At 35.9% G+C, this 27,933-nt stretch overlaps 2 protein-coding genes across 7 annotated transcripts in view; one reads left to right on the plus strand and one right to left on the minus strand.

Moving 5' to 3' along the window:
* Positions 1-13,676, plus strand: part of MYO6 (myosin VI) — a 145,583-nt gene extending 131,907 nt beyond the window's left edge. For 3 of the 6 annotated variants that reach the window (XM_038554560.1, XM_038554561.1, XM_038554564.1), the window contains 5 exons: positions 2,252-2,355; positions 3,298-3,429; positions 6,327-6,353; positions 8,738-8,956; positions 9,504-9,703. In XM_038554560.1, the coding sequence (XP_038410488.1) occupies positions 2,252-2,355; positions 3,298-3,429; positions 6,327-6,353; positions 8,738-8,956; positions 9,504-9,703 (682 nt within the window). Of the gene's footprint in view, positions 1-2,251; positions 2,356-3,297; positions 3,430-6,326; positions 6,354-8,737; positions 8,957-9,503 lie in introns of all 6 variants that reach the window. The other 3 variants (XM_038554563.1, XM_038554565.1, XM_038554562.1) reach the window with 2 other exon arrangements.
* A 1,820-nt stretch (positions 13,677-15,496) lies between these two features.
* IMPG1 (interphotoreceptor matrix proteoglycan 1) overlaps positions 15,497-27,933 on the minus strand; it is a 114,274-nt gene continuing 101,837 nt past the window's right edge. Inside the window, exons 15-17 of the mRNA XM_038555047.1 lie at positions 27,734-27,929; positions 18,133-18,205; positions 15,497-16,586 (exon numbers count right to left, since the gene is read on the minus strand). Of these exons, the coding sequence (XP_038410975.1) occupies positions 16,509-16,586; positions 18,133-18,205; positions 27,734-27,929 (347 nt within the window). The 3' untranslated portion in view covers positions 15,497-16,508. The remainder of the gene's footprint in view (positions 16,587-18,132; positions 18,206-27,733; positions 27,930-27,933) is intronic.

Consider the following 27,933-nt stretch of genomic DNA (forward strand, 5'->3'; position numbering starts at 1 on the left):
AGTCACACAGCTTATGAAAAGGATAGATTCTGCAGTAAATTTAAAACAGAGTTGAACCATAAAAATGCAGAAAGAACTAACTGGCCACACGTTGCTCTTTAGCCAGGCTTATATGTTACTAACAATCATCATGTCTAACTGTTGTTAAGTATATAGAGTGAAGTGTGCTATTTTTTATTCTCTACAATGAAAGCATAAATAGACCTTTTAAAGAGGCAAAAAGTGCCTTATTTTTCTCACTGCTAAGCTTAATATGGAGGAATAATTTCCTTTATTTCAGGAAGAAGTATACATATTTTCACAACATCATTTCTCATTAAATATCTGTGTCTTGACTGCCAAGATTCCTGTTATCTTTCAGAATGTGAAATAATGAGAAAATATGACCTCATTTTCAGGAATTACACCTTGATCATCCCTCTTTAATAAGAAATATTTTCTAAGTAGTGGATGATAAAGGTAAAATTCCTTGTGTGATACCTGAGAAGCAATATTTTAGTTCTTTAAAATTTAGTTCTTTCCATATTTGTGCCATCTTTCTTTTTATACCTTGAAATGTGATGTGTTTAAATTCTTTCTTTGCTACATTGATCTTACTTGCAGCTTATTCTGACTGCTGTGTGACAGGAATCATCTTTTGCTGACTATAATATTATTATAGAAAAGTTGTTTCCATATTTTCTGAATAATTATTTCAAATTATGTATATAGAAACAAGTTGTAATCCCTGGGTAATACTGCTACGAAAAAGTGGAATTTATCTCAACTTATTTTCTAATTTATTATTTTATATTATATATATTTTTTCTTTCTTCTTTCCTCATTCCAGCATTCCTGCTATACTTGTGCCCTCTGAAATCTGTTATCTGCCTCATGACCTAAAACTTCATTTAATTAATTATTATTATTATTATTATTTTTAGCTTACACAGCTCTATGTTGGTAGCTCCAAGCACAAGTGAGGGGCTAGCTAAGAGGGCGCTCATTAATGTTTGTGGAATGAATATAGCAAATGAAGGAAGGTAGAGTCCTAAGACCAAGACTTTTAAAGTCAGAACACTTTGGATTTCAATCTCAGATGCTACCTGTTATTAGCAGTGTGTGACCTTGGGCATGATCTTTATTTCCTGCTCAGAGTATTGTCTACTCATTTTTATTTTATTTTATTTTTCTTTCCCATAAGTGTACTCTTTAATCTCCATCACCTATTTCCCCCATCCTCCCACCCATCTCTTCTCTGGTAACCATCAGTTTGTTCTCTATTGTTAAAAGTCTGTTTTTTGGTTATGTTTCTTTTTTTCCCTTTGCTCTTTTGTTTCTTAAATTTCTCATATAAGTGAAATCATATGGCATTTGTGTTTCTCTGACTGACTTATGTCACTTAGCATTCTATCTTCTAGCTCCATCCACGTTGTTACAAATGGCAAGATTTCATTCTTTTTTATGGCTGAATAATATTCCATTGTGCGCATGCGCGCGCGCACACACACACCATATCTTCTTTATCCATTCATCTATTGATGGATACTTGGGCTGCTTCCATAATTTACTAGTTGTCATATTACTGAATATGAGAGTGTGGCTTTATCTCTGTACAGAACTTTCCTAAGTATTCTGTTTAACAGTGATGCAAAAAGTCACAGGGCTTTCCAGACTCCAGCAGCTCTTTTAGCCCATCTTTAATGACTCAGGCAGTGGATTGCAGTTTGGTTACTCACTTGTGGACCTTGCAGACATCCAGATGCCCAGGGAGGTTCTAAGCCAGTAGCTTTGGCTGGGGCTTGGCCATCTTGTAGCTTCCAGTAGCCTAAGGGTGATTGCTCTATGTGACCTTATGGCTCATAATCATTAACATGCTTCTAGTGATTTTTCAAGTAGTCAAGAGAATTTCCTTTTTGATTTTGAGGAATATATATAAATGTATTTTTTTTAACTTTAGGTATCCATTTACCCATTAGTTAGAATATTTAAACTGATGTCTGGGGTTAGTCCATGGTACCAGGGTATAAGAATCAGAAATTCTGATTGAAAACATAATATAGTTATTAAATGACACACTGGAAAATTTTAATTTACCTAGGAATCCTACATATAGTATACCATTCTTAATCTTATCAAAGATACAAAATTATTTTATGTTTTTCTAATAGTTATTTCCATGTCTCAAACTGAGATTCACTTTCTTGCCCCTTTAGTCAACATTTCATTCATTTTTCTAGTTTAAACATGCAAAAATATGTAATAATTACAGAGGTCCTGCTGTACAAGCTACCAAGGCAGCTGCTGGTACCAAGAAATACGATCTCAGTAAATGGAAATATGCAGAACTACGTGATACCATCAATACTTCTTGTGGTAAGTGTATTGAGAAGATGAAAAATGGGAAGGCTCTGTGGCTGACAGGTAATAAAGCAATACCTAGATTGGGGTATAATTTTCTTCTTTTTTGGCATATAAATTAAGCCATTCTCTTTGTTATTCTCACCTTAAAATAAAGACCTAGTTTACTCACAAACCTAAAGGAAAGGCATACTTATTAAATTCATTTTGCTTGTCTCTTATCTAGGTCTGAGAGGAAAAGCATAGAAAAATTATGATTTAGGCTATGCTAATGACTGACTCTTCTAATGTTATTCATAATAGTTAAATACTTGTATATCAGAATCTTGACCTATGTATGCAAAGTAAAAAATGGCAATGCAGTCCTTTTTTTTTAAGCTATTTTTTCCCAGCAGAATAGGAAAATACTATATCCAGATGATTCCATATAATTGTATTCTTGTTTAAATCATAGTTGTTTGAGTTTAGGCTGCTGTGCCTAGGAACTAACATGCCGTGATTGTACAGAACTTCCTATGTTCTCTCTCTCCTCACTGAGTTTATCTGCATAATTACAAATAAAAAAATCTGTTGGATGTAAATCTAGTTTGCATATTAGCACAGTGACTTCTTACTCTTATTTTTGTGGCCTCTGACCTTCGACAAGTGTGACTTAACCTCTCTGATTGAGGTTCAACTATAAAAGACCTGTTTAGCCCAGAATTCTTGTGTGAAGCAAATGATACAGTAGCAATGCATAAGAAAATTCTCTGTAAATGTAAAAGATAATAGTACCATAAAATTCTCATCTTTATCAATAATGTGCTTACTTTTGATTTTGTACTATTAATTTAAAAACAAAAAATGTATTATATGTATAAATATATAAGTTTATGCCACAGAATAATTATGTTAGACAATTAAATTAGGATGCTAATTCCTTCTTTGGGTGGGGGGCTCTTTCTATATAATCCACAGATATTGAACTCCTGGCAGCTTGCAGAGAAGAATTTCACAGGAGACTAAAAGTGTATCATGCGTGGAAATCCAAGAATAAGAAGAGAAATACTGAAACAGAGCAGCGTGCTCCAAAGTCTGTTACTGATTATGGTAAAAACAAATCTGTACTTTTAAATGTTCCGGAGTATCTGTATATAATGTATGTAAGACATTTTGGATAAAATATATAATACAAATTTTCTCTTACTATGCAGCTGTGATCCACTGAGGCTAATACAACCACAGTGGCTTATCTTTCATAGCATTACTTCTATTATTATGTCTTTAAGTCATATTATTAAATATTTGAATTTGTTAAGATAAATTCTGGAGATAAGAACACTCTTGTCTATACTAAAGAAGTTGCTCGTAATGTTGTAAATATGTATTTTTTCCACATATACATACATACACATATAGAATGATTACATGTGGAAATGTAAAGAATGCAGTGAAATAAGAATAATTGCTGCAAACATTATTTTACAATACTGTCAGAATATAAGAGAAGTAGTACCTTCGTTTACACCAGTTTTGCCTATATCAGGATTTGATTTTTTGGTTGAGATTCCAAAAATAAATTTTGTTACTTTGTTATGCAAAAGACAGAGTTATATACTTGAAATTGGAAAGTACAGAAGAATAGACCTAACCTAGTAAAAGTATGTACTAACTTTAACATTAATTGAGAATACTTGTGATATATGAGTTTTAATTTCAGTCTTAAAAGCAAACATTGGAATTTCATTTGTTCAATTACTACTTTCAGACTGGCACAATTTATTAGCTTAATTGTGGTCAATGTCAAGGTGACATGTTTTTAATGTCTTTATTGCAAAAGTATATTCCCAGCACTGATAGTATAGCTTAGCAACACATGACCCTAAGCTGTCATAGAAAATGAGCTCTCCCTCACTGTCTTCCTAGCAAGTAAAAGCAATGTTTGATTAAAGTCAATTAAATGGTAGAATTTTAGTATTTCCAAATTGTTGTAAAGAATAGATTAAGTAAAAAAAAATAGATTAAGTAAAGGAAATACTATTAATAAGAGAGCTGTTACTTCTAGTGATTGCTCACGGAGTATCATCAGTCAGAATATAATGCTCTGAAAGGGCAATGAGAGATCACTCAGAACTAAGAAACAACTAGTGGAAGGCCCTCTTAATCATCGATATTCTTGTGACCACCACTCTCTTCTCCAATTTATAAATTTATCCCTGGGAATTGAAGATAATAGGATGATTGCATTAGCAGTTCACTGTATCAAGTTTCTAACCAGTTATCTTTGTTTTGTAAAAATGGCAATGGGCTATACCTTCGAGCTGTAACCTATTTAGCTGTAATGTTCTAATTATGGCCTTTAGCTGATAGGCTTTCATCATGATTTTTTTTCCCCAAAATTTATACACCTGAATGATTACACTTTTTTTAAAATAAGAAAAGTAATGTTTTAATTTATGGCACATACATTTTTAATGAATACACAAATATTTCTTGTGTGTGTGTTTTTTAGGATTTTATTTATTTATTCATGAGAGACACAGAGGCATAGAGAGAGGCAGAGACATGGGCTGAGGGAGAAGCAGGTTCCCTGCAAGGAGCCCAATGCGGGACTCGATCTCAGATTCCAGGATCACATCCTGGGCCAAAGGCAGATGCTCAACCCCTGAGCCACCCAGGCATCCCAATTCTTGTGTTTTTAAACCAAAGTTTGGTACTGTACTCATCCAGCTTTGCCCCCAAAGAGGCAAATGATACATGGTATACCTTGCTTACTTTGTTTTTATACTGTTTCCATTCATAATATACTATTTGGAAGAATAAAAGAGTAGATTAAGAAGATTTCCCAAGAACATATTTGGGAATTTTACGTGAGTAAACTCCACACGTATGTATGTATGTATGTGTAGCCTTCAAAGAATTTGATAATGGACCATTTTCAGATAAAATAATAACTTCTGCTCTGAAAAGTACTCATTGTTCTCTTTATTTTTTTTTCTCATGTAAAACACATTCTGACACAGAAGTACAGTTAAGAGAGAAGTTGAAGTGCATCGAGATGCTTAACAGTCAGTTGAGAAAATTTTGTACTGAGATAGTTTCCTAATGGGACAGCTAATAAACCTTTAAAAGGAAATACTCTTTAGTTTAATATTTAGAAAGATTAGAATTCCTTAATTTGAGAAAATTAAAATAACAACTTATAATTAACAAAAATATAACTAGATATTACTTAAGAGTAGTACGTTGACAAATCATGGTGAAGTCTTGTAACTGAGAGTGGAGAATCTCAGACCCTCCTCCTCTGTTCTCTCCTGCGTGAGCACGCTCTCATCACATTTACTACAGAAAGAGATTTCCAGAAATAATTATTGGAGCAGTGGCAAATTACTTAGTAATGATTTGCAATATTTAGTTGCTTAAAACTGACGTTGGAGAGTAGTTTTATTTCATAGTTCCTAAAATAAAAATTGCATGAATTTAAGATTTAGACAGTTTGAAGAAAAAGTAAAATATACTGAGTATATGTAAACACGGCAATGCTTTTTCTCTAAGTCATATATTCTTTTGATAAATGTAGAAGGTTTTTTTATTTCTACAGAAATTTTAATAATGCTTTGAAGGTACTAGAATGTCTATGACTGAGTCATCATGTTGGACTTTTGTTTGAATATTATGTATCCCAGAACTATAAACGAAATATAATTTTTAAATTTAGGTCCTCTTTATATGTCCATCAAGCAGAATTTCCTAAAATATAATCAAAATAGCTTTTTTCTTTTTCTTTTTCTTCCTTTCTCTCTCTCTCTCTCTCTCTCTCTCTCTCTCTTTTAAATCAGAAAGCAGCATCTGGTTGTAGATAATTCTGAGAGTATTTGGTTGTGGACAGGATATTTACTTGTTAGTCACCACCTCAATTGATGGGAAGGCTTTATAAATTACAAGAATGCTCATATAACAGTTTTGCCATTTTTATCTTTTCTTCAACGTAAAATATTTATTCACAGATTTTGCACCATTTTTGAACAATTCACGTAAGTCAATGGGTGGTAACTTATGAGCTAACTGGACGATGGGTTAAAAATACTTTATAAAATACTAACTTCTGTTAAACATTGTTTTGCTACAATTTTTAAGTGGAATTGTAGTACATTATGTTGGTTTTCTGTACTAAGCTATTTATTTGAGATGATGCTTTCATTTGGATCAATCCAAAATATATATACAGAATAAAATTAATCTGTTTTATGAAATTACTTCTGTTTAAAAAATAACTGGCACTTTATTCTGTGAATGTACACAATTCTCATTGTAGCAAAACTTAACAAGCAGCTGATCTTTTAGAATAAAGACTAACTTCAGGTGCTGGTTTCAAACACTGTTATAGTGTAAACATTTGTATCCAGAGATCTGAGTTTTGTGTGATAATCTATTACACGGTTTTAATGGGATGCCTCCTAATAGGAGGAGATTATTCTGTTACTTGTATAGATAGCATCTTGTGATGCACATTTTTGATAATTTAAAAACTTTGAGTCATCTCAGTATGCAGTAAATTTATTCTGCAGTTGAGCAATAATGATTTGGATATAATGCCATATTTGTTTGTCAACTTGTTGGACCTGGTTTTTTTTCAAGTGCTTCTACTAATTTATAGAGCCATATTTAAAATTTATTTCACAACATAAAGATGACACAATAGGATGTGAAAGAAATAGTCATTTATTAGTTTCAAACTTTCAACATCTGTATCTTTGTGCTTTTCCAGATGAATATTTGTGAAGTTAATTCCCCTTTAGTACAATTTTAGTTCTCACGTGAGTGAAAAAAAAGCTATCAAAGACTTTCCCTTGGGCTTCTTAATTTTACCCAATATATTAAGGTACAGGAGACAGTCTTTTAAATGAAAAAAGCAGGTTAATTTTACAAGTGTCCATCAGTATAGTAGTTAAGTTCCCTGATCAAGTGGGTATCCTAAGTTACTGCTTAGGATGGAAGGAAGGGTTTTTCTTTCTTATCCTTTTAAAATTCCTTAATTTGGGGCTACTGCATTTTCTTCAAGTAGGTAATTTTTAAAACTTGAAATGGAAACACTAAACTGTAAGTAGTTTGGAGGGACTACAGGAACAAAAGAATAAAGAAGCTCATCTCTGTTAACATGCTAAAAGGTGATGCTAAAGGTGATGCGGCTTTTTAAAGTCACTAACAAAACTGGGCCTCTGTTTCATTCTTTCATGGGCATATATAGCTTTGCTAACTGCTTTTTGCTTCTCTGGTTTGCACAGAAATAAATGCAGCTGCTATAAAGCTTTTACTAGTGGTGTAAAAAGTAGCGTAAGAGTATTTTCATCCTTTCAGTATTTGGAAATTCTTACAAAAGCCATGTGGCTATTCTTGACTTACACATATTCTATAATTTTTCATTGTCATACTTAAGCATTTCAGTGAGATTCTTAATTGAGCTGCAGTAGATGGTTGGTCCTACTTTTAAAGTTGTGAGTAAAAATCATACTAAACAGACTTTCCAGAATTATGCTGCTGAAGCTATAAAGTTATTGCCCCAGAGAAATATTTTTATCTGCAGATAAAAGAAAAACCTATATGTTTATGAAATGAAAATTGAGTAAGGGGGAAAAATTGATGAGTGCAATGTCTAGTACTAGCAGAAAAGCAAGGGTTTTTCTTTTCTGTAACAAAGAGAACCAAATATTATATACTCCCCACTTATCTCAGTAGATTTTATTCCAAGAGAAATCTTATTTCAGAGTAAGTAAATAACTCTGAGGGAAAGTTCATGCTTTTACTGGTTACAGTTTTTTGTTGTCATGAAGTTGTCTAAATATTATTAGTAATATACCTGTTCTGGCCATTTTAAATTCTAAAATCAGTTGGCAAAAGAGCAAATTTTTGTCTTCCACTTCTCTGAGGAAATAGTGATTAAATTGACAGCTAGAATTCTTCACATTTGTGAAATTACCATTTAACTGTTTTATCATAAACAGTCTCATAAAAATTATTCTGTGGCCTTTGATTCTGAACTCTTTGGAGATAACATAAATCCTAACAAATAATACTAGTTTGCTTTCCTGCCATGTGAGTTTTAGGTTACTGACACAGTCATTTGTGGGAATTTCCTTGGGCTTGTTTGTTATTATTGCTGGTGTTGTGGAGTGTGTGTGTGTGTGTGTGTGTGTGTGTGTACAATGTTAAGGAACATCTTTAGGGTAAGAAAATTCTAAGATTACACTCTAAGTTTTATTCAGTTATAAGCAATTAATATTTATATTTTGATTTTAAGTTACTAATATTAGGAACCCTCTTCTTCTTTAAAAAAAAATGTGTAGTGCTTTTTAGGATTAAAGGCTGTTTTCATTATCCCCTGGGCTGCTGGTGTAACTTTCCTTGCTCTTTGTAATAGCTCAGCAGAACCCAGCGTCTCAGCTTCCTGCCAGGCAGCAGGAGATGGAAATGAACCGGCAGCAGCGCTTCTTCCGCATCCCATTCATCCGCCCTGCCGACCAGTACAAAGACCCGCAGAATAAGAAAAAAGGCTGGTGGTATGCCCATTTTGATGGACCATGGATTGCCCGGCAAATGGAACTCCATCCTGACAAGCCACCCATCCTTCTTGTGGCTGGTGTGTATGATTCACATGAAAAAAACCTTATAAAGCAAAAAAGGATTATAAACCCTTTGAATGAAACTGTCTAACATATAATGTAATAATTCATTAAATATCAGGTTTGAGGGATGGAATTTTGCAGTTAAATCACACTTCCAGTTAATTGAGGATTAATTTATTTATGATGTGAAATCGCTTGGATTAATTATGTCCTCATAGAGAGCACATAGAAACTTGCCTGTGTCCTAAGAACCTTTTCATTGGTGTTTAATTATATCAATTAATTTATAATTGTTTAAAGAAATGTAGCATTTTTTTTATTAAGGCTGATAACTTGTTTAATCAGCTGTGGTGTTAATACTTTCTGAAAGGGTCCTTGGTGGAGGACAAATTTAAGTTGCTTCTGGTGAATTTATTAAGCAGATTTCTGTCACAGAGGAGGAAAAGAAAGGTTTAAAAGTTTTTATATCTATGAGAACTGAGAACTATTTCAGGAGTAAAGTTTATAGTAAGTCCTTCTGAAAAGAGAGATGGTTTATTCTCTGATGCCTCCCCTGTGCAGGTAAGGATGACATGGAGATGTGTGAGCTGAATCTTGAAGAGACGGGCCTGACTCGAAAGCGTGGTGCTGAGATTTTGCCAAGACAGTTTGAAGAAATTTGGGAACGCTGTGGAGGCATCCAGTACCTCCAGAATGCAATTGAGAGCAGACAGGCTAGGCCCACGTATGCAACGGCCATGCTGCAGAATCTGCTAAAGTAGATGTTGCACCTTAGCTGACAGCTGGGAACCCTTGCCATGGTAGCAAGGAGGGTCTGTGCCCCAGAGATTTAACAGTCTTTGATCATATTAGAACTGCTTCTACAAAGAGAACAGATTTTAGTAATCATGGCTTTTTGTTAATTTAAGGTAAATTATGGTAGTGAATTTGGGGCCTGAAAATTATTTTCCTGTATCCAGCTGTAACTGTTCAATTCCTTCTCATTCTAACACTTGTTAACACTTGGACAGATTCTGACATTTCTCATTCTTTGCCAACAGACTACCTTGAAGTCTATCATAATTGTTCTTTAGGAAAAGAGATTTTTTTTTTAAACTCAAAATACTAACTTTGGAAGGAGGCACAGAACCATATAACTGGAATAATGAAACCTTAGCTTAAATTTTCTTACAAAAATTAAGGCACTTAAAATAATCAAGGCACTGATCTTTTTTGATCTGAAAAACTGTATACATTACTTTTTCAGAAATTAATGGAAATTTGCATTGAAGGTGGAAATTTTAATTCCCCCCCCCTCCTTTGCAGTGTCTTAATTTGAGTAAAACAATTTACCTGAACTTCTAGAATTCCAGAAAGGGCCTGAATGCATGTGATGTACTCTGTGATAAAGAAGGTACTCACAGTATCTTGCATGGATTAATTTTTCTTTTCTATCACATTGTGTCACTATGGAAAATATTTTTTTCTATTCCATGGACAAATAAAGGAAATTCTCAAAGCATTTAAATGCTTCAAAGTTTTGAGATACCTTGTTTCGCTTAGAAAAGGAAAAGGGTTTTTGGTGGCACTGTGGCTTAACTGGACTGAATTCAGATATTCTTTCAACTTCATCTCAATTGTGATTTTTGTTTCAGAATCTTGTCCAAGTTGTTTCATATGATTTAAGCTAGTGTTTTGCTGCAAACCATCTTTGTTTTTAAAAAGTTCCTAGTATCTTTTTTGGTCTTGAGATTTTGGTAATTGTAGAGCTGTTTTATAAGCTTTGTGATTCAAAAGTCCAGTACTTAATAATTCCTTATTTCATGTAACTGATAATTTAATTTTTTTTCTTTGTGTGGTGTTAGTTTTGATCAAATGTCAGCAGTTTCAAGCCTAATATTTATGACTTCATATTAGAAATTTGGAGATAAAGATACATCAAGGAGTTATGTTGGCATAATCTTAATGAGTCTTGTTTGTATTTTAGAATAAAATTAGAAAAATAAAATTATTCTTTGCACTTTTTCTCCCTGATTTTTAAATACCTTAACCTTTGAAATGGATTTCTAGTGATTTTTTTTTTTCTAGAAAGAGTACCTCAGTTAGGAAAATATTTCCCAGCTGATTAGATTAGTGCTTGTGAGCCACAGTTTTCAGAGTTGCTTCTCTCATAATATGTGTCTTAGTACAGGAATATTTATTTATTATGATACTATGCAAATGATTGTCTCCTGTTAAAGAAATTAAGTGGTCCTGTCTGTGCTATTGAGAATGTGAATATGATTATCTTTTGAAGGCTGTATTACTGCAGAAAATCACCCACTCCTGGGTCATTTGGTCCCTGTGATTGGTTGACAGAAGGTCTGGTTACTGAAAATAAATGACCTATTCTCTCTTCTCATCACTCGCCTTTAATTGGTGTTTTTATTTGATAGGATAGTGAATGATAAACTTAACTAGTAGCAAGTAAAGTCCTTGAAGACAATTTAATAACCAAATTGATTTTTAGTAAGTTGTCCCATTAGTGCTGCTTTCCGAAGGAGTCTTACATATCTCCCAGATACATGTAAGCTCTAGACAGAAAACTCATCAGACAGGTTAAGATTATTATAATGAGAGAACTTAATGTTTTGAAGAATTTGTAAGACATTTATCACAGCAAACCATCTTTGTAAGTCTTTAGTAGGTAATAAAATTATAGTTTTAAGCCATTTTGTTGCTAATTATGTCACAGAGCTGTCCTAGAACTTATTATCTATTTAAAGTAATCTCCTGAGTTAATTTTGGCTACCAGGAGAATTGCCCTAATTCAGATAGACTTATGATAACCTACATACAATAGATGTGTGCGCGCACGCGCACACACACACACACACACAGAGAAGCCCCTTTGCTGGAAAAATTTGGGACCCTACCAGCCTTTAAGGAAAATAGCAGAAATGGTGTTCTAAAAGATGTTGATATAGCCACTTTACAGTATTCGCAATCACACCCATAAACATTATGTGAAAACTGTAGGAATCAAAAGTAAATTCCTACTTTAATGTCATCTTAATTAAGATTTAAAATTTTAAATTTAAACCATGCTGTATATTAAGAACTAATCTTAATGCTTGTCTTACTCAATACATGTTCCTTCCTTAGTGTATACTTTGCAAAAGTAGACATACATAAAATATTAAAAATGAGAAGGAAAAATGTTTTCACATTCCATTTAATTATAGTATAATTCCTAATTCCACTAACATATTTAAGGTATGTATTGTGAGCTGTGGGTATACTCTGAGAGCAGGAATGTTTCTCTAATACACATAGGTCAAGAGAACAATGAATCTTCTTAGTTGTAAAGTTGAGTAGATGGCACCTTCTCTCAAAGGATTATGTGAGGAAAAATGAAATAATGCACGGAGGACAAGCCCACACAAGAGATATTGTATTGTAACTCACATTCTGCTTCTTATAATGACTTTTTAATAGGTCATTCTTTCCTATAACACAGTGAACATTTTTGTAAGAAAATACAACCTTACATGGAAGATAGATGGTCTTTGTGGCAGCTTAGCTAGAAAACAGAAATTTATAGGCAAGAATAATGAAGATTAATTGTAGAACTTTATTAATTGGAGTAAAAAATTTTTTAAAAATTTCATTCACAGGTTATTACGATGGTTCTCAGGGGATCCAGATATATAGATCTTTGGTTTCTTTACATGAAGTACCTTGAATACTTGGATAAGTAGAATAAATATTATTGAATGAATCAGCCAGTCAATAATCCAATATTAGTGGTAGGTCTGCCTCCTTTTATAGACGAGCTAAAAGAGATCAAGAGGGGTCAAATAATTTAGTTCTAGACCATAAAAGAGATTATAAATGCTTTTGTTCCAGTCATGTGGAGCAAAAAGAATCAAGCAAATGTTTTTGAGTAGCTCCCTGTTGATTTTGTCATTCCACACCTTCAGAAGATGTGACATTTTCACTATATATCATTACCAGAAATAACAAGTATTGAGAGTTTTTAGTTCTCTGAGAAGAAATAAAACTAACAAGGGAGGGGAGGATAGAAGATCTCTAAAAATGAGAACAAGGATAAGTTGAGGGGATCAAATGTTAACAATAAGGAAGAAGAGAAGCAATGGTGGAAGAGAAATCAGTCTGCCCCTGAAGACTCTACATCCCCAGGTTGAAGAACACTGATATATTTTAGGTGACAAAGCACTCCAAGATCTTAGCTGAGTTTTAGAATGAATTGAATGTAATAGAGAAGCAGAAACTATGGTTATTAATACTTGGATGAAGAGAGAACTGGTATATAAATTCTTGGCATGTAGAAATGGCAGTGCCACACTGGAGAGGGCCAGCAGTAAGGAGACATTCTGTGCATCAGCCTCATGAAGGGATAAAGCTGAAAGACTTTGAAAGGTAGAGTCTACCCAACAGGTAGACTTCCCCATCACTAATTTAATATATGAAGTAAGTAAGTTTGGTTGTCATACTTTTCAAGAAATTTTTCAAAAGATAATCAGGAAAAAAATGTGCATTACAAAAAGAATCTTTACTTTGTATCTATGCAGCATCTCCCCTTCAGACCTCAAATAGGCTTACTAATTGGCCATTTTCTTTTCACTTTTGAAAATCCATGTAATTGCAACTGATACTTAATTTTTCCTCATTTCCTTAAAAAATGTATATTTGATTCTTTCTTAAAACACTGATGTACTGGAAACAGAAATAATAAATGCTGTCTGTGTAGAATTTCCTCTTGCATCTTGTGCTTTTCATACAGTTACAGGGTGTTAGAAACAAAACAGCTGTAAACACGGCACTTGTTCCAGGTTTCAGATGGAGTAAGTTGCAGAGTCTGGGGTCCCGAGCCTTACCCAGTCACCAGGGCTGGAAACCCTGTGCAAGTTGGCTGGCGGAAGAGCCAGAGGAACTCAGGTGACCAGAACATCCTTGAGTTTTGGCCCCAAACTGTTACGGGTTTTCCGTCCAGGGAACAAGTAGGACCATGTGTGACCTGCGACTACTCACACTGACTAGATTGTAGAGAACCCAAACCTTGGCTGCCTTTCCCCAGGCCTTTACCAATCTGTTGATGAGATGATGGGATGTAAAAATTGGGGATCCAAGGAAGAGCTCTTGCTGAAATTTGGAATATAGGCAGTCTCTAGAAGCTACTTCATGCCCGCATCTGGAACCTACCATGATGCAGGTGGGTCTTCTGAGAGTGCAGGTCGACGACTCTTCTCCAGCTGGTTGGGAAAGACCAATCCAAAATGTGGGTAATCCAATGAGTGAGAGGCTCGGGCTTCAAAGGGTGGCCTTTCTAACCGAGGATGGAGTGTTTACATACTTCTCTTTACCCATCAAAAACTTCATTCCCGGGACACCTGGGGGCTCAGCAAGTGGCTGAGCGTCTCCCTTCAGCCCAGGGCATGATCGTGGAGTCCCAGGATCGAGTCCCACATCGGGCTCCCTGCATGGAGCCTGCTTCTCCCTCTGCCTGTGTCTTTGCCTCTCTTTCTCTGTCTCTCATGAGTAAATAAATAAAACCTTTAAAAAAAAAAAAACTACATTCCCTACTCTTGTTAGAGCACAACTGAAATGTAGAGGATGGAGGGCATGTTATGAAGATGTGATCACGTTAGATTTTCATTTTCTCTTTTTTATTTATTTTTTTAAAATGTTTTTATTTATTTGAGAGAGAGAGAGAGAGAGAGCATGCAAGCAGGAGTGGGAGGAGGGGCAGAGGAACAAGCAGACTCCCTGCGGGTTGTGGAGCCTATCACAGGGCTGGATCCCAGCACCCTGAGTTCATGACCTGAGCTGAAGTCAGATGCTTAACCTACTGAGCCACCCAGATGCCCCTCATTTTCTCTCTGACACTTTTTTTTTTTTTTTTTTTTTTAGTTTTTATTTACTTGAGAGAGAGCATGAGCAGGGAGAGAAGCAGAGGGAGAGGGAGAAACAGACTCCTTTACTGAGCAGGGAGCCCGATGACATGGGCCCTGATCCCAGGACCCTGGGATCATGACCTGAGCCAAAGGCAAGCTCTTAACCAACTGAGCCACCCAGGTGCTCCTCATTTTCTGTCTTGATGGAATTGTTTTCATATGTTTTTGGTTGGCCTATCATGCTTCTTAACAAGCATGTTTTCCTCTGTGTTCCAGGGACATGGAAGTGAGTAGGTATATCTCCTGCCACCATTCTTTGCTTTGTGGCACTTGATCAATATATCACAATTTGAAGTCCTTATCCTATATCACAATTCCTTACTCTGGGATAGGATTGGGGTGGGAATAGGATGAATGCTATGTATTTCTGAGGCCAAAGGAGTGGGTTATCAAGGGTTTATAACTAGGGGGAGAAATACCACTTCCCGAAAGATTGTATCTATTATTAGGAAATATTTGTTTTTATTCTTGAAGTTTTACTGCTAAAATATTGCTATCAATGTTTAATATTTTATCTTTTGGTAGCATGAAAGTAATTTATCATAATCCATAAAGAAAATCCAGGGAATAGCTAGTAAAACACATCCATTTTATTATAAATCTATGAATATGGTGCTTATATTTTATTGAAATTAATGTTTTGCAGGAAATATTTTAATAGTGGAACATTTGAAATAGATACAGAGGAATCATTTTTCTTTAAGTAGCACATTAAAAACTGGCTAAAATAGATTACCTTGATACCAATCTACCCATGCACAAAGGAAAGTTAGTGTCGAGTATTCAATGACATTATTAAATTATAGGAAGGCATAGTTCATCTGTGATGGAAAACAGGAGTTGGTTATGTTACAAAGTACAAAGTCACTTTTTCTCCCCAATATAGGGTCTGGCCTTAATATATACAGCTTTATGTGACTGGTCACAAGAAAAGTTAGATTTCCCATGGTATGTATATGTGAACCCCAGTTCCTTTTTTTAAAAAAAGAACAATTCAGAAATTATTGGCAATAAAATGATCTGTGCAAATACTAATTTCCAAAACTAGTGTGCCTGAAGAATTGAAGGGATGTGTGTGTGTGTGTGTGTGTGTGTGTGTGTGTTACAGACATTGAAGTGTGGAGCAAATACACCCCCACCAGTGTTTACATACTGGATACATTCATGATTCAGAGAGACCTGCGTCTCCTTGTACAAGTAGTCATCTTTTATGGACCATGTAACCCATGAAGTCAGCTTTGCTCCCTTCTATATTTCTCAACCTCCCTCAAACAATAAGTAAGCTGCACTTGTAAATGATCTGTGAGTAGTATTTTAAGGGCAGCTGGAAGCAAACCTGGTTTGCTCTCACTTTGACTATGGGTCAGGAGTAGCTGAAATATGTTTTACTGATTGTGTTTTGGGTTTTGATAATAAGCATATTTTTCTGCAGAATGTGCTAATCATCAAGTACACAATTCTCTATTTGAAACATGGTGTGTATTGGTTCTCAATGTTGACTCTATGCCTGGATTCCAATGACTGGTGAATATGCCTGCCTATATTTTCAGGACTTTAAGAGTGGATACAATTTTCCTGGAGAAAGCAAGCCATTTCTCTTGAGACAGATTAAATTACAATCTGTACATTTTTAATTTCCTTCCCCATCTTGATAGTTAAATTCTTCATATCCTCCGGTAAGTACTTCAGAATTTCTTTTCCTGATTATCTGGAAGAGAAATAGTTTTAAGACTTAAGAAATGCCACCTGAGGTCAAATCTGTATTTCACTCCAGTGTCACTTCTGCTGGTGTTAGAAAGAATATGCATGCTGTTTAGGGTGTCCTCTTGGAAAGGTTTGGAGATGCCCTCCAACATATTCCTACCTTTATAATGTAGTAGGAATATATTCCATCTCTTTTTAAACCCATTTAGATTCTCAGGCTGAACCATCTCTTGAAGCAGAAGGGACAAACAGTTCATGACCAGTCACCACATTCCCAACCGTAGCCGACGTGATTATTCTATGCTGCTTCTTTGTTTGAAATGTGGTCCTTAATTTTACCTAGTACTTTAGGATTTATTTGGTGTTTCCATCCTCCCGGACATTTTGTTAATATCAAATCTGATGTTTCATTGTCATTTTTTGGCTCTAAGACTGAATTTTTTCTGACTTTCCAATTTCCTTTACTTCAGGAAATCAAAATAGCACACGTTATTCCCAGTGTGCACCTAGATAACATGAAATTGAGTCTTTGGTGTGGTTGCCTCAGTATCCTTGATTATATATTGATGGTAATAACTTGTTTCAGGTACAAGCTTTGATGCGTTCATTTCCACCCAACTCTAGATCTCAGGTAGAGTGGGCACTGGTTGATTATCACTCACTCTTACCATCAGAGGTGGTACATTTTTTTGAAATTTTAAATTTTAGACTAAAAGTTGTTCAAGATATTTTCTCAAAAGTTATTTTTAAAAACTGTCTAATTTAACCTGGTTATAGATAGGTTATTTCCCTTTGTAAGAAAATTATTTTAGCAAAATAAGTTGGATGAATAATTTGAAAGGGATACCTAGAACACTGGAAGGAACATTTATCTGAGGATGAACCTTTAGGAATTTTTCAATCTACTCGCTGTTCACAAATCATGTTTCTCCTATAGATTTTTCTACATATTTTTGCTTTAGCTCATTATTTGAAATCAAAAGAAGATATTTTATAAGAATATGCATAAAATTATTCAGTTCCAGGAATATAAATTATTATGAAAATTTCTACCTGTTGCAATGCAGTTGCTAAATTGCACATAAGCTTTTATTAGAAAAAGTGAGTAAAATACTTGGATCATTTCTGTTATTTTATTGTTTTGTTTATACACTTCAGGTATTTTTTAAAGATTTATTTATTTATTCAGAGAGAGACAGGGGCAGAGACACAGACAGAGGGAGAAGCAGGCTCCATTCAGGAAGTCCAACGTGGGACTCAATCCCGGGTCTCCAGGATCACGCCCTAGGCTACAGGCAGCACTAAACCGCTGCGCCACCAGGGCTGGCTGACCTATACATCAGTTAATGCCAGCCTTGTCTCTATTTTCCTTGCACTAAGAAATGCATCCGTCTCTCACCCCTGCTTACAATACTAAATTAAAAAGCTAGGTGAATAAATGGAAAGTGCTCTTACTTATCTCTATTTAAAACAAGAGTCAGACCTAGAAATATTTTAAATTTTCTTTAAAATTCAGTAATTAAAACCAACATATAAAAGTATTATTTTACCTTGTTATTTTGCTGCTGTTGGAACTTTTTAACACGAGTTTTGTATGCTTGATTTCTAGAGTGACCTGGTGACCTACAAAAGAAAGCAAAAACATGGTATCCTATTTCCTGGGCTTATCAATATTAATAGCCACTCTAACCTTCTACTATTTTGGCTTTAAAATTACTATGACAATGAAAATGGATAGCCTGTTTTTGCAGGGGCCTTCCATTACAGCTAGAGAACTATGCCTTCTGCATCCGCTCCTGAGTTTTGCCTTCCAGTTGGCTTACTGTTTCTTAGGCAGTGGTGTCAGAAGGATTGAGCAAAGCTCATGGGAAAGATGAGTGATAACTTCACCTTGCAAAAGTGGAGTTATTTTTTGCTGTTTTTTAAAGTCAAGCTGTGAGTCGTGGTTGCTGAAAAACAACTGTGCAAGGACATTTGTTCATACAATTTAAAAATAAAAGTTATTTTAAAATTTGACATTTATAATTCAAGACTTTTTAATATACATATTATATCATTTCTGATGATAGTGTATACACATTTTGCACCTTGCTTTTTCCCTCTTTCCGTGATAAAATGGACATAATATTGGGAATACTTTCTGTTCCCTTATCAGTAAACTGTTTTCTTTCTCCCGACATGCTGTCCATTATAATTCCAGGGAAAGCTGGAGAGAGGGTATCACTATAGGAAGGAAGGAAGGAAGAGTGTCTCCTGGAGGTGTAGTTGGAGAAGACTTCATTGTTCCCGTTTACCACCAGCTAAGGGAGCATTTTTAGCTCCTACTTACCCTGGCTGGGTAATTTGGAGGATCTGAAAATCCTAAAGCATGGGCTGGTGCCTGGGGTCAGACTAGATCACAGATGAGGAAACTAGGAGGATAGAAATTTTCCAAAGGGCCTGGTGAGGCCAGAAGAGCTCTCTGCCCCCAACCCCCATACATTTAGATACCACCTTGGAGAAAGGAAGGGAAGGGAAAGGATTTTGAGCCTGATTCTATATTCCAAGGGAACAGAGTTGCCTAAAGTGATTGCTTCAACCATTAATCCGATGAAGTATTAAAATTGGATTGGATTATATTACTCTAACCCTCCCTGCTTAGTTTCCTCCCACCCCCAACCCTTCCCTATCCATAGGAGAAAGTGCTCAGAAGGGAGTCAGGAACAATGACTAGAGATAAAAAATGGATTCTTCTCCTGCCTGAGGTTTAGCAAGTTAGTAAATCTGGGATCATATTGTAGTTAAGACAAGTGCTTTCTCATTAAAATCTCCTCATAGATGCCACTTTGCATCATCATTTCTTTTATCTGGCTCCTATGTTTGGAAATAATTTTCATTTCATAAAAAACATCATGGAGGACACATTAGGCCTATTAAATTAAAGGACAGAGTAAAAATTTTTAGACTGAGGAGGAAAAGTCATAAATAATTTACTCTATTAGATCTAGATTTGCATTTTCTGCATATGTATAATGATAATTGTAATTAATAAAAGTCAAACTCATTAAGCTAAAAAAGGGACCTCTTTTTGTTTACAAAATTTTGTTTACTCTTGGAAGAATTTTTACCAAGTCCCTAATATAACCGAACCTATGTATATAGGACAATCAAAATTTAAGGAAATGAAAACTGTATGGGGTATACTTATAAACACTGAACTGAGGAAAAGAATAGAAGGAAAACCAAAAAGTAAAAATAGAATGAATGATGACTTGGCAGTAGAATGACAAAGAAAACAAACTGAAAATATTCATTGTGTATCAATGGACCCATCAGTAAGGCATTTGCCTTTGATATAGTTTTCCCATCTCTTTCTTCACTTTCAGGTGGAGTGACAAAAACACAGCCCAGTTTACAAAGCATTAGAGAATCCTGCTTTTGTTGTGACACACTTCAGTGTTGTCAGCTGATTTGCTTCTGAGTTTAGGCTTATTTTTTTTTTGAAGATTTTATTTACTTATTTATGAGAGACACAGAGAGAGAGAGGCAGAGACACAGTCAGAGGGAGAAGCAGGCTCCATGCAGGGAGCCCGACGTGGGACTCCAGGATCACGCCCTGAGCCGAAGGCAGATGCTAAACCGCTGAGCCACTCAGGCATCCCATGAGCTTAGGTTTAAATGCCAGTACGGACTCTCAGTTTTTTCCTTACAGGGCTGCCCATTTGATATCAAACAGCTCCAATAATGCTAGCAGCAGAGTAGTTTACCCTGAAGAGCACTATCTGATTTGTTCCTCATCTAAACCCATGAATGTATTCCTATCATCCCCATTATATAGGCAAGAAATTTGAGTCTTAAAGTTGTTCTGGTTGCAACTATTTGGGGTATTGCTTGAATTTTAACTTGTTCTAACTCTAAAGCCTCCAGTCTTAATCACTGTCTTCATCGATGGTTGATAAGGTCTTAAACTGTTATCTGATCCTCACTTAAGTAAACTGTCAGAGACATAAATGATGGCATCTTGAGGCAAAGGAGGAGGTGGCAGGGATTCTGGGGCGGGGGGGGGGGGGTTCCTTAGCACCACTGTCCTTTGGTTGTTCCTCTGCCTAGAGTCTGTCTGAGGCAGCTCCTGGGGGCAAGGCATTTGTCCTCATGGGGAAAGATCAGGGTTTAACATTGAGCAATTCTTGTCCTTTCTATGGTTAACTGGAATAGTAGTTGAGTGTATCTGTCATTCCACATATTTCCTATACTTTTCCTTACATATTTGAATCATACAAAATTGTCAATATTTGATGATTGGTTATTGAAAAAATGGTAATGCCATATCGTTGAATCTAATATACTTATAAGTACATAGTTTTAATATTAAATTATTATAGAAACAGGATATATTATCCTGCAACTTACTTTCTCATTTAATTAAAATGTCTTATTTCTATGGCAGCTCCAGTAGAGCTATATTACTGCTTTTAATATGGAACTGTTATGTTCCATAGTGACTAATATACCACACCTTGTGTGACTTAACTACTTCTCCATAAATGAGATGTCCAGTCAAAGCATGATGCTGTGAGCATTTTTGTAAATGTATCTTACTGCACAAATGCAACTATTTTTCTAGGAATAATTGTCTAAAAGTAGAGTATTTGAATCAAATTTAAAATTTTATCAATAGGGATCCCTGGGTGGCTCAGCGGTTTAGCGCCTGCCTTTGGCCCAGGGCGCGATCCTGGAGTCCCAGGATCGAGTCCCACGTCGGGCTCCTGGCATGGAGTCTGCTTCTCCCTCTGCCTGTGTCTCTACCTCTCTTTCTCTCTCTGCGTCTATCATGAATAAATAAATAAAATCTTTAAAAATAAAATAAAATAAAATTTTATCAATATTAACAAATATTTCTTGGAAAAAGGTTTTTCCAATTTACACATCCACCAGCAATGCTGGATAGAAGGAGAGATCACAACCAACACCAAAGAAATACAAACAGTTATAAGAACACATTATGAGCAACTATATGCCAACAAATTAGGCAATCTGGAAGAAATGGATGCATTCCTAGAAACGTATAAACTACCAAAACTGAAACAGGAAGAAATAGAAAACCTGAACAGACTCATAACCAGCAAGTAAATTGAAGTAGCAATCAAAAATCTCCCAACAAACAAGAGTCCAGGGCTGGATGGCTTCCCAGAGGAATTCTACCAAGTATTTAAAGATAAAGTAATACCTATTCTTCTGAAGCTGTTTCAAAAAATAGAAATGGAAGGAAAATTTCCAAACTCCTTGGAGGCCAGCATTACCTTGATCTCAAAAGCAGACAAAGACCCCACCACAAAGGAGAATTACAGACCAATATCCCTGATGAACATGGATGCAAAAACTCTCACCAAAATACTAACCCATAGGATCCAACAGTACATTAAAAGGATTATTCACCACGACCACGTGGGATTTATTCCTGAGCTGCAAGGCTGATTCAACATCTGCAAATCAATCAATGTGATACACTACATTAATAAAAGAAAGGACAAGAACCAAAGGATCCTCTCAACAGATGCAGAAAAAGCATTTAACAAGGGACAGCATCCTTTCTTGATTAAAACACTTCACAGTGTAGGGATAGAGAGAACATACCTCAATAGCATAAAAGCCATATATGGAAAGCCCACAGTGAATATCATTCTCAATGGGGAAAAACTGAGAGCTTTTCCCCTAAGGTCAGGAACATGGCAGAGATGTCCACTATCACCACTGTTGTTGAACATAGTACTAGAAGTCCTAGCCTCAGCAATCATACGACTAAAAGAAATAAAAGGCATCTGAATCAGCAAAGATGTCAAACTCTCAGTCCTCACAGATGACATGATACTCTACGTGGAAAGCCCAACAGACTCCACCTCAAAATTGCTAGAATTCATACAGGAATTCAGCAACGTGGCAGGATATAAAATCAATGCACAGAAATCAGTTGCACTTCTATAAACTAATGAATGAGACAGAAGAAAGAGAAATTAAGGAGCCAATCTCATTTATAATTGCACCAAAACCCATCAGAGACCTAGGAATAAACCTCATCAAAAAGGCAAAGGATCTGTACTCAGAAAACTACAGAACACTCATGAGAGAAATTGAGGAAGACACAAAGAAATGGAAAAACATTCCATGCTCATGGATTGGAAGAACAAATCTTGTTAATATGTCCATGCTACCTAGAGCAATCTATACATTCAATGCAATCCCTATCAAAATGCCATCAACTTTTCTCACAGAGCTGGAACAGATAATCCTAAAATTTATATGGAACCAGAAAAGACTCCAAATAGCCAAAAGAAAATCCAAGCTGGTGGCATCACAATTCTGGACTTCAAGCTCTATTACAAAGTTGTAATCATCAAGACAGTATGGTGCTGGCACAAAAACAGACACACAGGTCAATGGAACAGAATAGAGAACCCTAAAATGGACCCTCAACTCTAAGGTCAACTAATCTTCAACAAAGCAGGAAAGAACATCCAGTGAAAAAAAGACAGTCTTTTCAGCAAATGGTGTTGGGTAAATTAGACAGCCACATGCAGAAAAATGAAACTGGACCATTTCCTCATACCATATGCAAAAATATACTCAAAATGGATGAAAAACCTAAATGTAAGACAGGAATCCATCAAAATCCTAGAGAAGAACACAAGCAGCAACCTTTGTGACCTTGGCTGCATCAACTTTCTTACTAGACATGTCTCTAAAGGCAAGGGAAACAAAGGCAAAAATGAACTATTGGGAGTTCATCAAAATAAAAACCTTCTGCACAGCAAAGGAAACAATCGACAAAAGGACAACTGACAGAATAGGAGAAGATATTTGCAAATCTTATCAGATAAAGGGCTAGTCTCCAAAATCTACAAAGAATTTATCAAACTCAACACCCAGAGAAAAAAATCCAATCAAGAAATGATCAGAATTGGGGATCCCTGGGTGGCGCAGCGGTTTAGCGCCTGCCTTCAGCCCCGGGCCTGATCCTGGAGTCCCAGGATCGAGTCCCACATCAGGCTCCCTGCATGGGACCTGCTTCTCCCTCTGCCTGTGTCTCTGCCTCTCTCTTTCTCTCTCTCTCTCTCTCTCTCTCTCTCTCTAATGAATAAATAAATAAAATCTTAAAAAAAAAAGAAATGAGGATAAGACATGAACAGACATTTCTCCAAAGAAGACATACAAATGGCCAATAGACACATGAAAAAATGCTCCACATCACTCAGCATCAGGGAAATGTAAATCAAATCACACCAGTCAGAATGGCTAAAATTAACAAGTTGGGAAACAACAGATGTTGGTGAGGATGTGGAGAAAGGAGAAACCCTTGTACATCGTGGGTCAGAATGCTGTGGCCACTCAGAAAACAGTAGGGTTTTTTGAAGTTCCTCAAAAAGTTGAAAATAGAGCTACCTTACCACCCAGGAATTGCACTACTGGGTATTTACCCCAGAGATAAAATGTAGTGATATGAAGGGGCACCTGCACCCCCATGTTTATAGCAGCAATGTCCACAGTATCCAAACAATGGAAAGAGCCTAGATCTCCACTGACAGATGAATGGGTTAAAAAGATGTGGTATACGTATACAATGGATATTACTCAGCCATCAAAAAGCAAAATCTTGCCATTTGCAGTGACATGGATGGAGCTAGAGGATAGAATGCTAAGCGAAATAAATCAATCAGAGAAAGACAATTATCATATGTTCTCACTCACATGTGGAATTTAAGAAACAAAACAGAGGATCATAGGGGAAGAAAGAAAAAATAAAACAAGACAACATCAGAGAGGGAAACAAACCGTAAGAGACTCTCAATCATAGGAAACAAACTGAGGGTCGCCGGAGGGGGTGGAGTGCAGGATGGGGTAACTGGGTGATGGGCATTAAGGAGCACAGCTGATGTAATGAGCACTGGATATTATATAAGAATGATGAATCACTGAACTCTACCTCTGAAACCATACATTATATGTTAATTAACTGAACTTAAATAAAAAAAACAAACTAGTTTTCTCTGATGTTACCCACACTGGATATTTTTGATATTTTTTTTTTTACCAAACTCATGAATAACAAATGTTATCTCTTTATTGCTTTTGGATTTCCCTAATTATATTGAGACTGAGCACATCTTTTCCTATGTTTTCCTGGTCATCTGGATTTTTTCTATGAATTGCACTTCTGTATTCTTTGCCCATTTTAATATTAGCATAGTTTGTCTTTTACTGATGTGTAGGAGCTCTTATTATTATGGCTGTTCAACCTTTATGATATAAGATAGGTTATAGATATTTTTCTCCCACCTTGTTAATATGTTAATTTTATTTATGGTGACTTTTTTCCTGGGGAAATCCTCTCACTGTCATCTGGGTTGGTGTCTTAATTAGGGAAGTCATTTTTTAGTTGAGGATTATAGAAATGGTTTTAAAAATAGTTTTCCTCATACTTTCAAAGTTTTGATTTTAGGTTTCAATCTTTGATATGGAATTGATTTGTCTATAGTAAAAAACTAATTTTATTTTTTTCTAAATGGAAGCCAATTGTAGTCTAATCATTATTGACAAGTCCATGCTTTCCTTACTGATTTGAAATGCTTGTTAAAATAAATTCTCTAAATATAAAGGTCTGTTTGGGGTTTATATATATTTGTTCTGTGTATTTATTGTCTAAGTGTTCTAAATATTATTTAATGTATTACTATTCTACAGAGCAACCTCTCCATCATTGTACTTCAAGATTTTCTGTTGTACATTTTCATTTTCAGAGGAAATTTAAAACCAGAATGTAAAATTCCATATCGAATCCTGTTGAGATTAACTTGGAGAACGTTGGCAACATTATCATAGCCCTCACTCACTTGAATGGATACTCTGTGCTTCATCTTCTTTGCAAAGATGCTTTTTAAACATAATTTCATATACTGCTTGCAGTAACCCAATAGATGGATTTTATTAGTCTCATTATTCAATGAGGGAATTGAGATTTTGAGAAGTAATTGGTCCAAGGTGACCTGATTAGTAAATTGCTAAGCCAAATTTTTAATAACAATTTGACTCCAGGATATTGCATCTTAACCACCATTGGGCTAAGTCACTGTCTTTAAAGTGTTAATATTTTAAAAGAACAGGGTAGGTCATTTTTTTTTTTCTGAAAAGCATTATTTATTGGAAAGAAATATTAAAGGAAGTCTCCTTAATCCAGCAAGGACAAATACAGTACCCCTATCCCCCAAAATATATCTCCCATCTGCTCACAAGTTCTCCCCCTGCCCCAATCTCTTGGGATTCCCTGGATTTGTCGATCTGAGGCCAGGGCCTCCATCTGCAATGGAGTCAGTTCCCAGAAGGTCCAGAGCAACATGAAATAGTGCTACCCTATACTTTCTTATCAAGGGATGATGGCCAAAAAAACAACAAATTGGGGTGCTTTGCTTGACAGCTCAATCTTAATATCCAGTTCTTCAACAAAGCCTCATACAAGACAGAAGGTAAGGCGTTCTTAGGTGAAATCAAGCTTCCGTGATAAACCGGTTCACCGAAACTAGCAGATGATTCCAAGAAGTCTTTAAGGGATAATTATGCCAAAAGAGGAATCCACACAGTCAAGACATGGCTTTCTTAGGAAGATACAGCTGTTTAATCTTAGCAAGGGCAGCTGCTCTTCTTTCTGTGTTCTGGAACAAGGCACGAATTAAAGCTTTTACTTCACTGGAAGAGAATGCAGCTGCCTAGGGCCCCTTAGTTAACCGTACCGAGTTATCTATCTAGCATTTGTGGCTTGTTGGAGGGGTAGTGTTAACTATTTAACATGGAATGGTGTGCTTTAACTTTTCTAGCGCGTTGTCTTCTCATTATTGGGGGAGGGAGGGTCTCTGCTGGCACTGTCTAACCTGCTTACCTGCCGAATTAGCAGTTTGCTTGTGCTATAACCGTTTAAATTGTAGGTGCAACTTAGGGTAGGCTTTAAAGTGCTGGGTGGTGATTTGAGTTCAAACAATAAAAAATTGTATTTTTTCAAAAAAAAAAAAAAAAAAGAGAGAATGGTACCTTTCTCTAGTTTCTTGTTGATTGAGTGAGTAGGCAGATGGTCATGAGCTCCCTGCTGGGAAATTAGAGGCTGTGGCCACTAGAGTGAAAAGACAGTAAAAACAACCCAGGATGATCTACTAAAGATAAGGGTCTAAGGTGATCACCACTGAGGAAATGTCCAGGTGTGTGATTGGAAACTGTTGACCGGGAAAGGTGAGATGGGCTCACAATGAAGCTCTTTAAGGGCAGAGTGCACAGTGTGGACTTTATCTGGGTGTCACAGGACTTCGAAAAGAATTAGGAGCTTTTGTGTTTCCTGATTGTTCATAACACCATCTACACCCTAAAATCTGACTCATGAATAGAAGGCCAATTATATCTGCCTCTTTTTCCCTCTTCTTAAGAGCTTCTCTTAACCTTTTCTGTTGGAAATAAAGGATTGATGAAACATATTATATCTATAGAATAGATTACTATGTAATCATTAAAAATGATGGTACAGAAAATATGTAATGTCATGAGGGAATGTTCTATAAAAAAGCTGAGTATACAGAAGTCAGTCTGATTCCATTTTGCTTTAGAACATTCTATGTAAACTTTCTGTATAAACATGTACATCAAAAGATAATAACAGTTAATATGAATATCATATGATTTTCCTTTCTCATTATTATCTATATTTTCCAAATTTCTTTTAATGAGAGCTATATTTACAAATAGGGAAAAAAACAAATATTACACACACACACACTCCTCAACACCAATTAACGTAGTCGACCATATGGTATTATTTCTTAGAGCTGACACACATTCTTTTTTCTTCCCTTATTGGTGTTAATTAAATACTGTTGAAAGGTTTGGAACAGTGGTCTCGAAGTGTGGTCCCTGGGCCAGCAGCAGTAGCCTTCCCTGGGCCGTACCCAGACCTACTGAATCAAAAAAGAGCTTGGCAGGGCCCGGCCATGTGTTTTAATGAGTTCTACTCTGAGAGATTTTGATGATCACTGGAGATCGAGAACCATGGGTTTAAAGGAATGTAGGCATTCATTCTGATAGGTTTCTCAAAATCAAGAATAACAAATTTGGAGGTATATACAGTTACTGTGCTCGACCTACCTGCACGGAGCTCCCTTACCCTGGATGACCTCACATTCCTCTATGGGTGCACAGATGCCCGGGGCCGGGTGGTCCAGGTGCCCCTGGTCCTCATACCCTGGTCTGCAGCGACATTCTGCTTCCTTGGTCCACTCATTTTTTATACACTGGGCAAATTCACCACAGGCCAGGAATTTGCAGGGATCTGCTTGATCAGCTGT

The sequence above is a fragment of the Canis lupus genome, chromosome 12 (assembly GCF_011100685.1).
Source record: "Canis lupus familiaris isolate Mischka breed German Shepherd chromosome 12, alternate assembly UU_Cfam_GSD_1.0, whole genome shotgun sequence".
Taxonomy (NCBI): domain Eukaryota; kingdom Metazoa; phylum Chordata; class Mammalia; order Carnivora; family Canidae; genus Canis; species Canis lupus.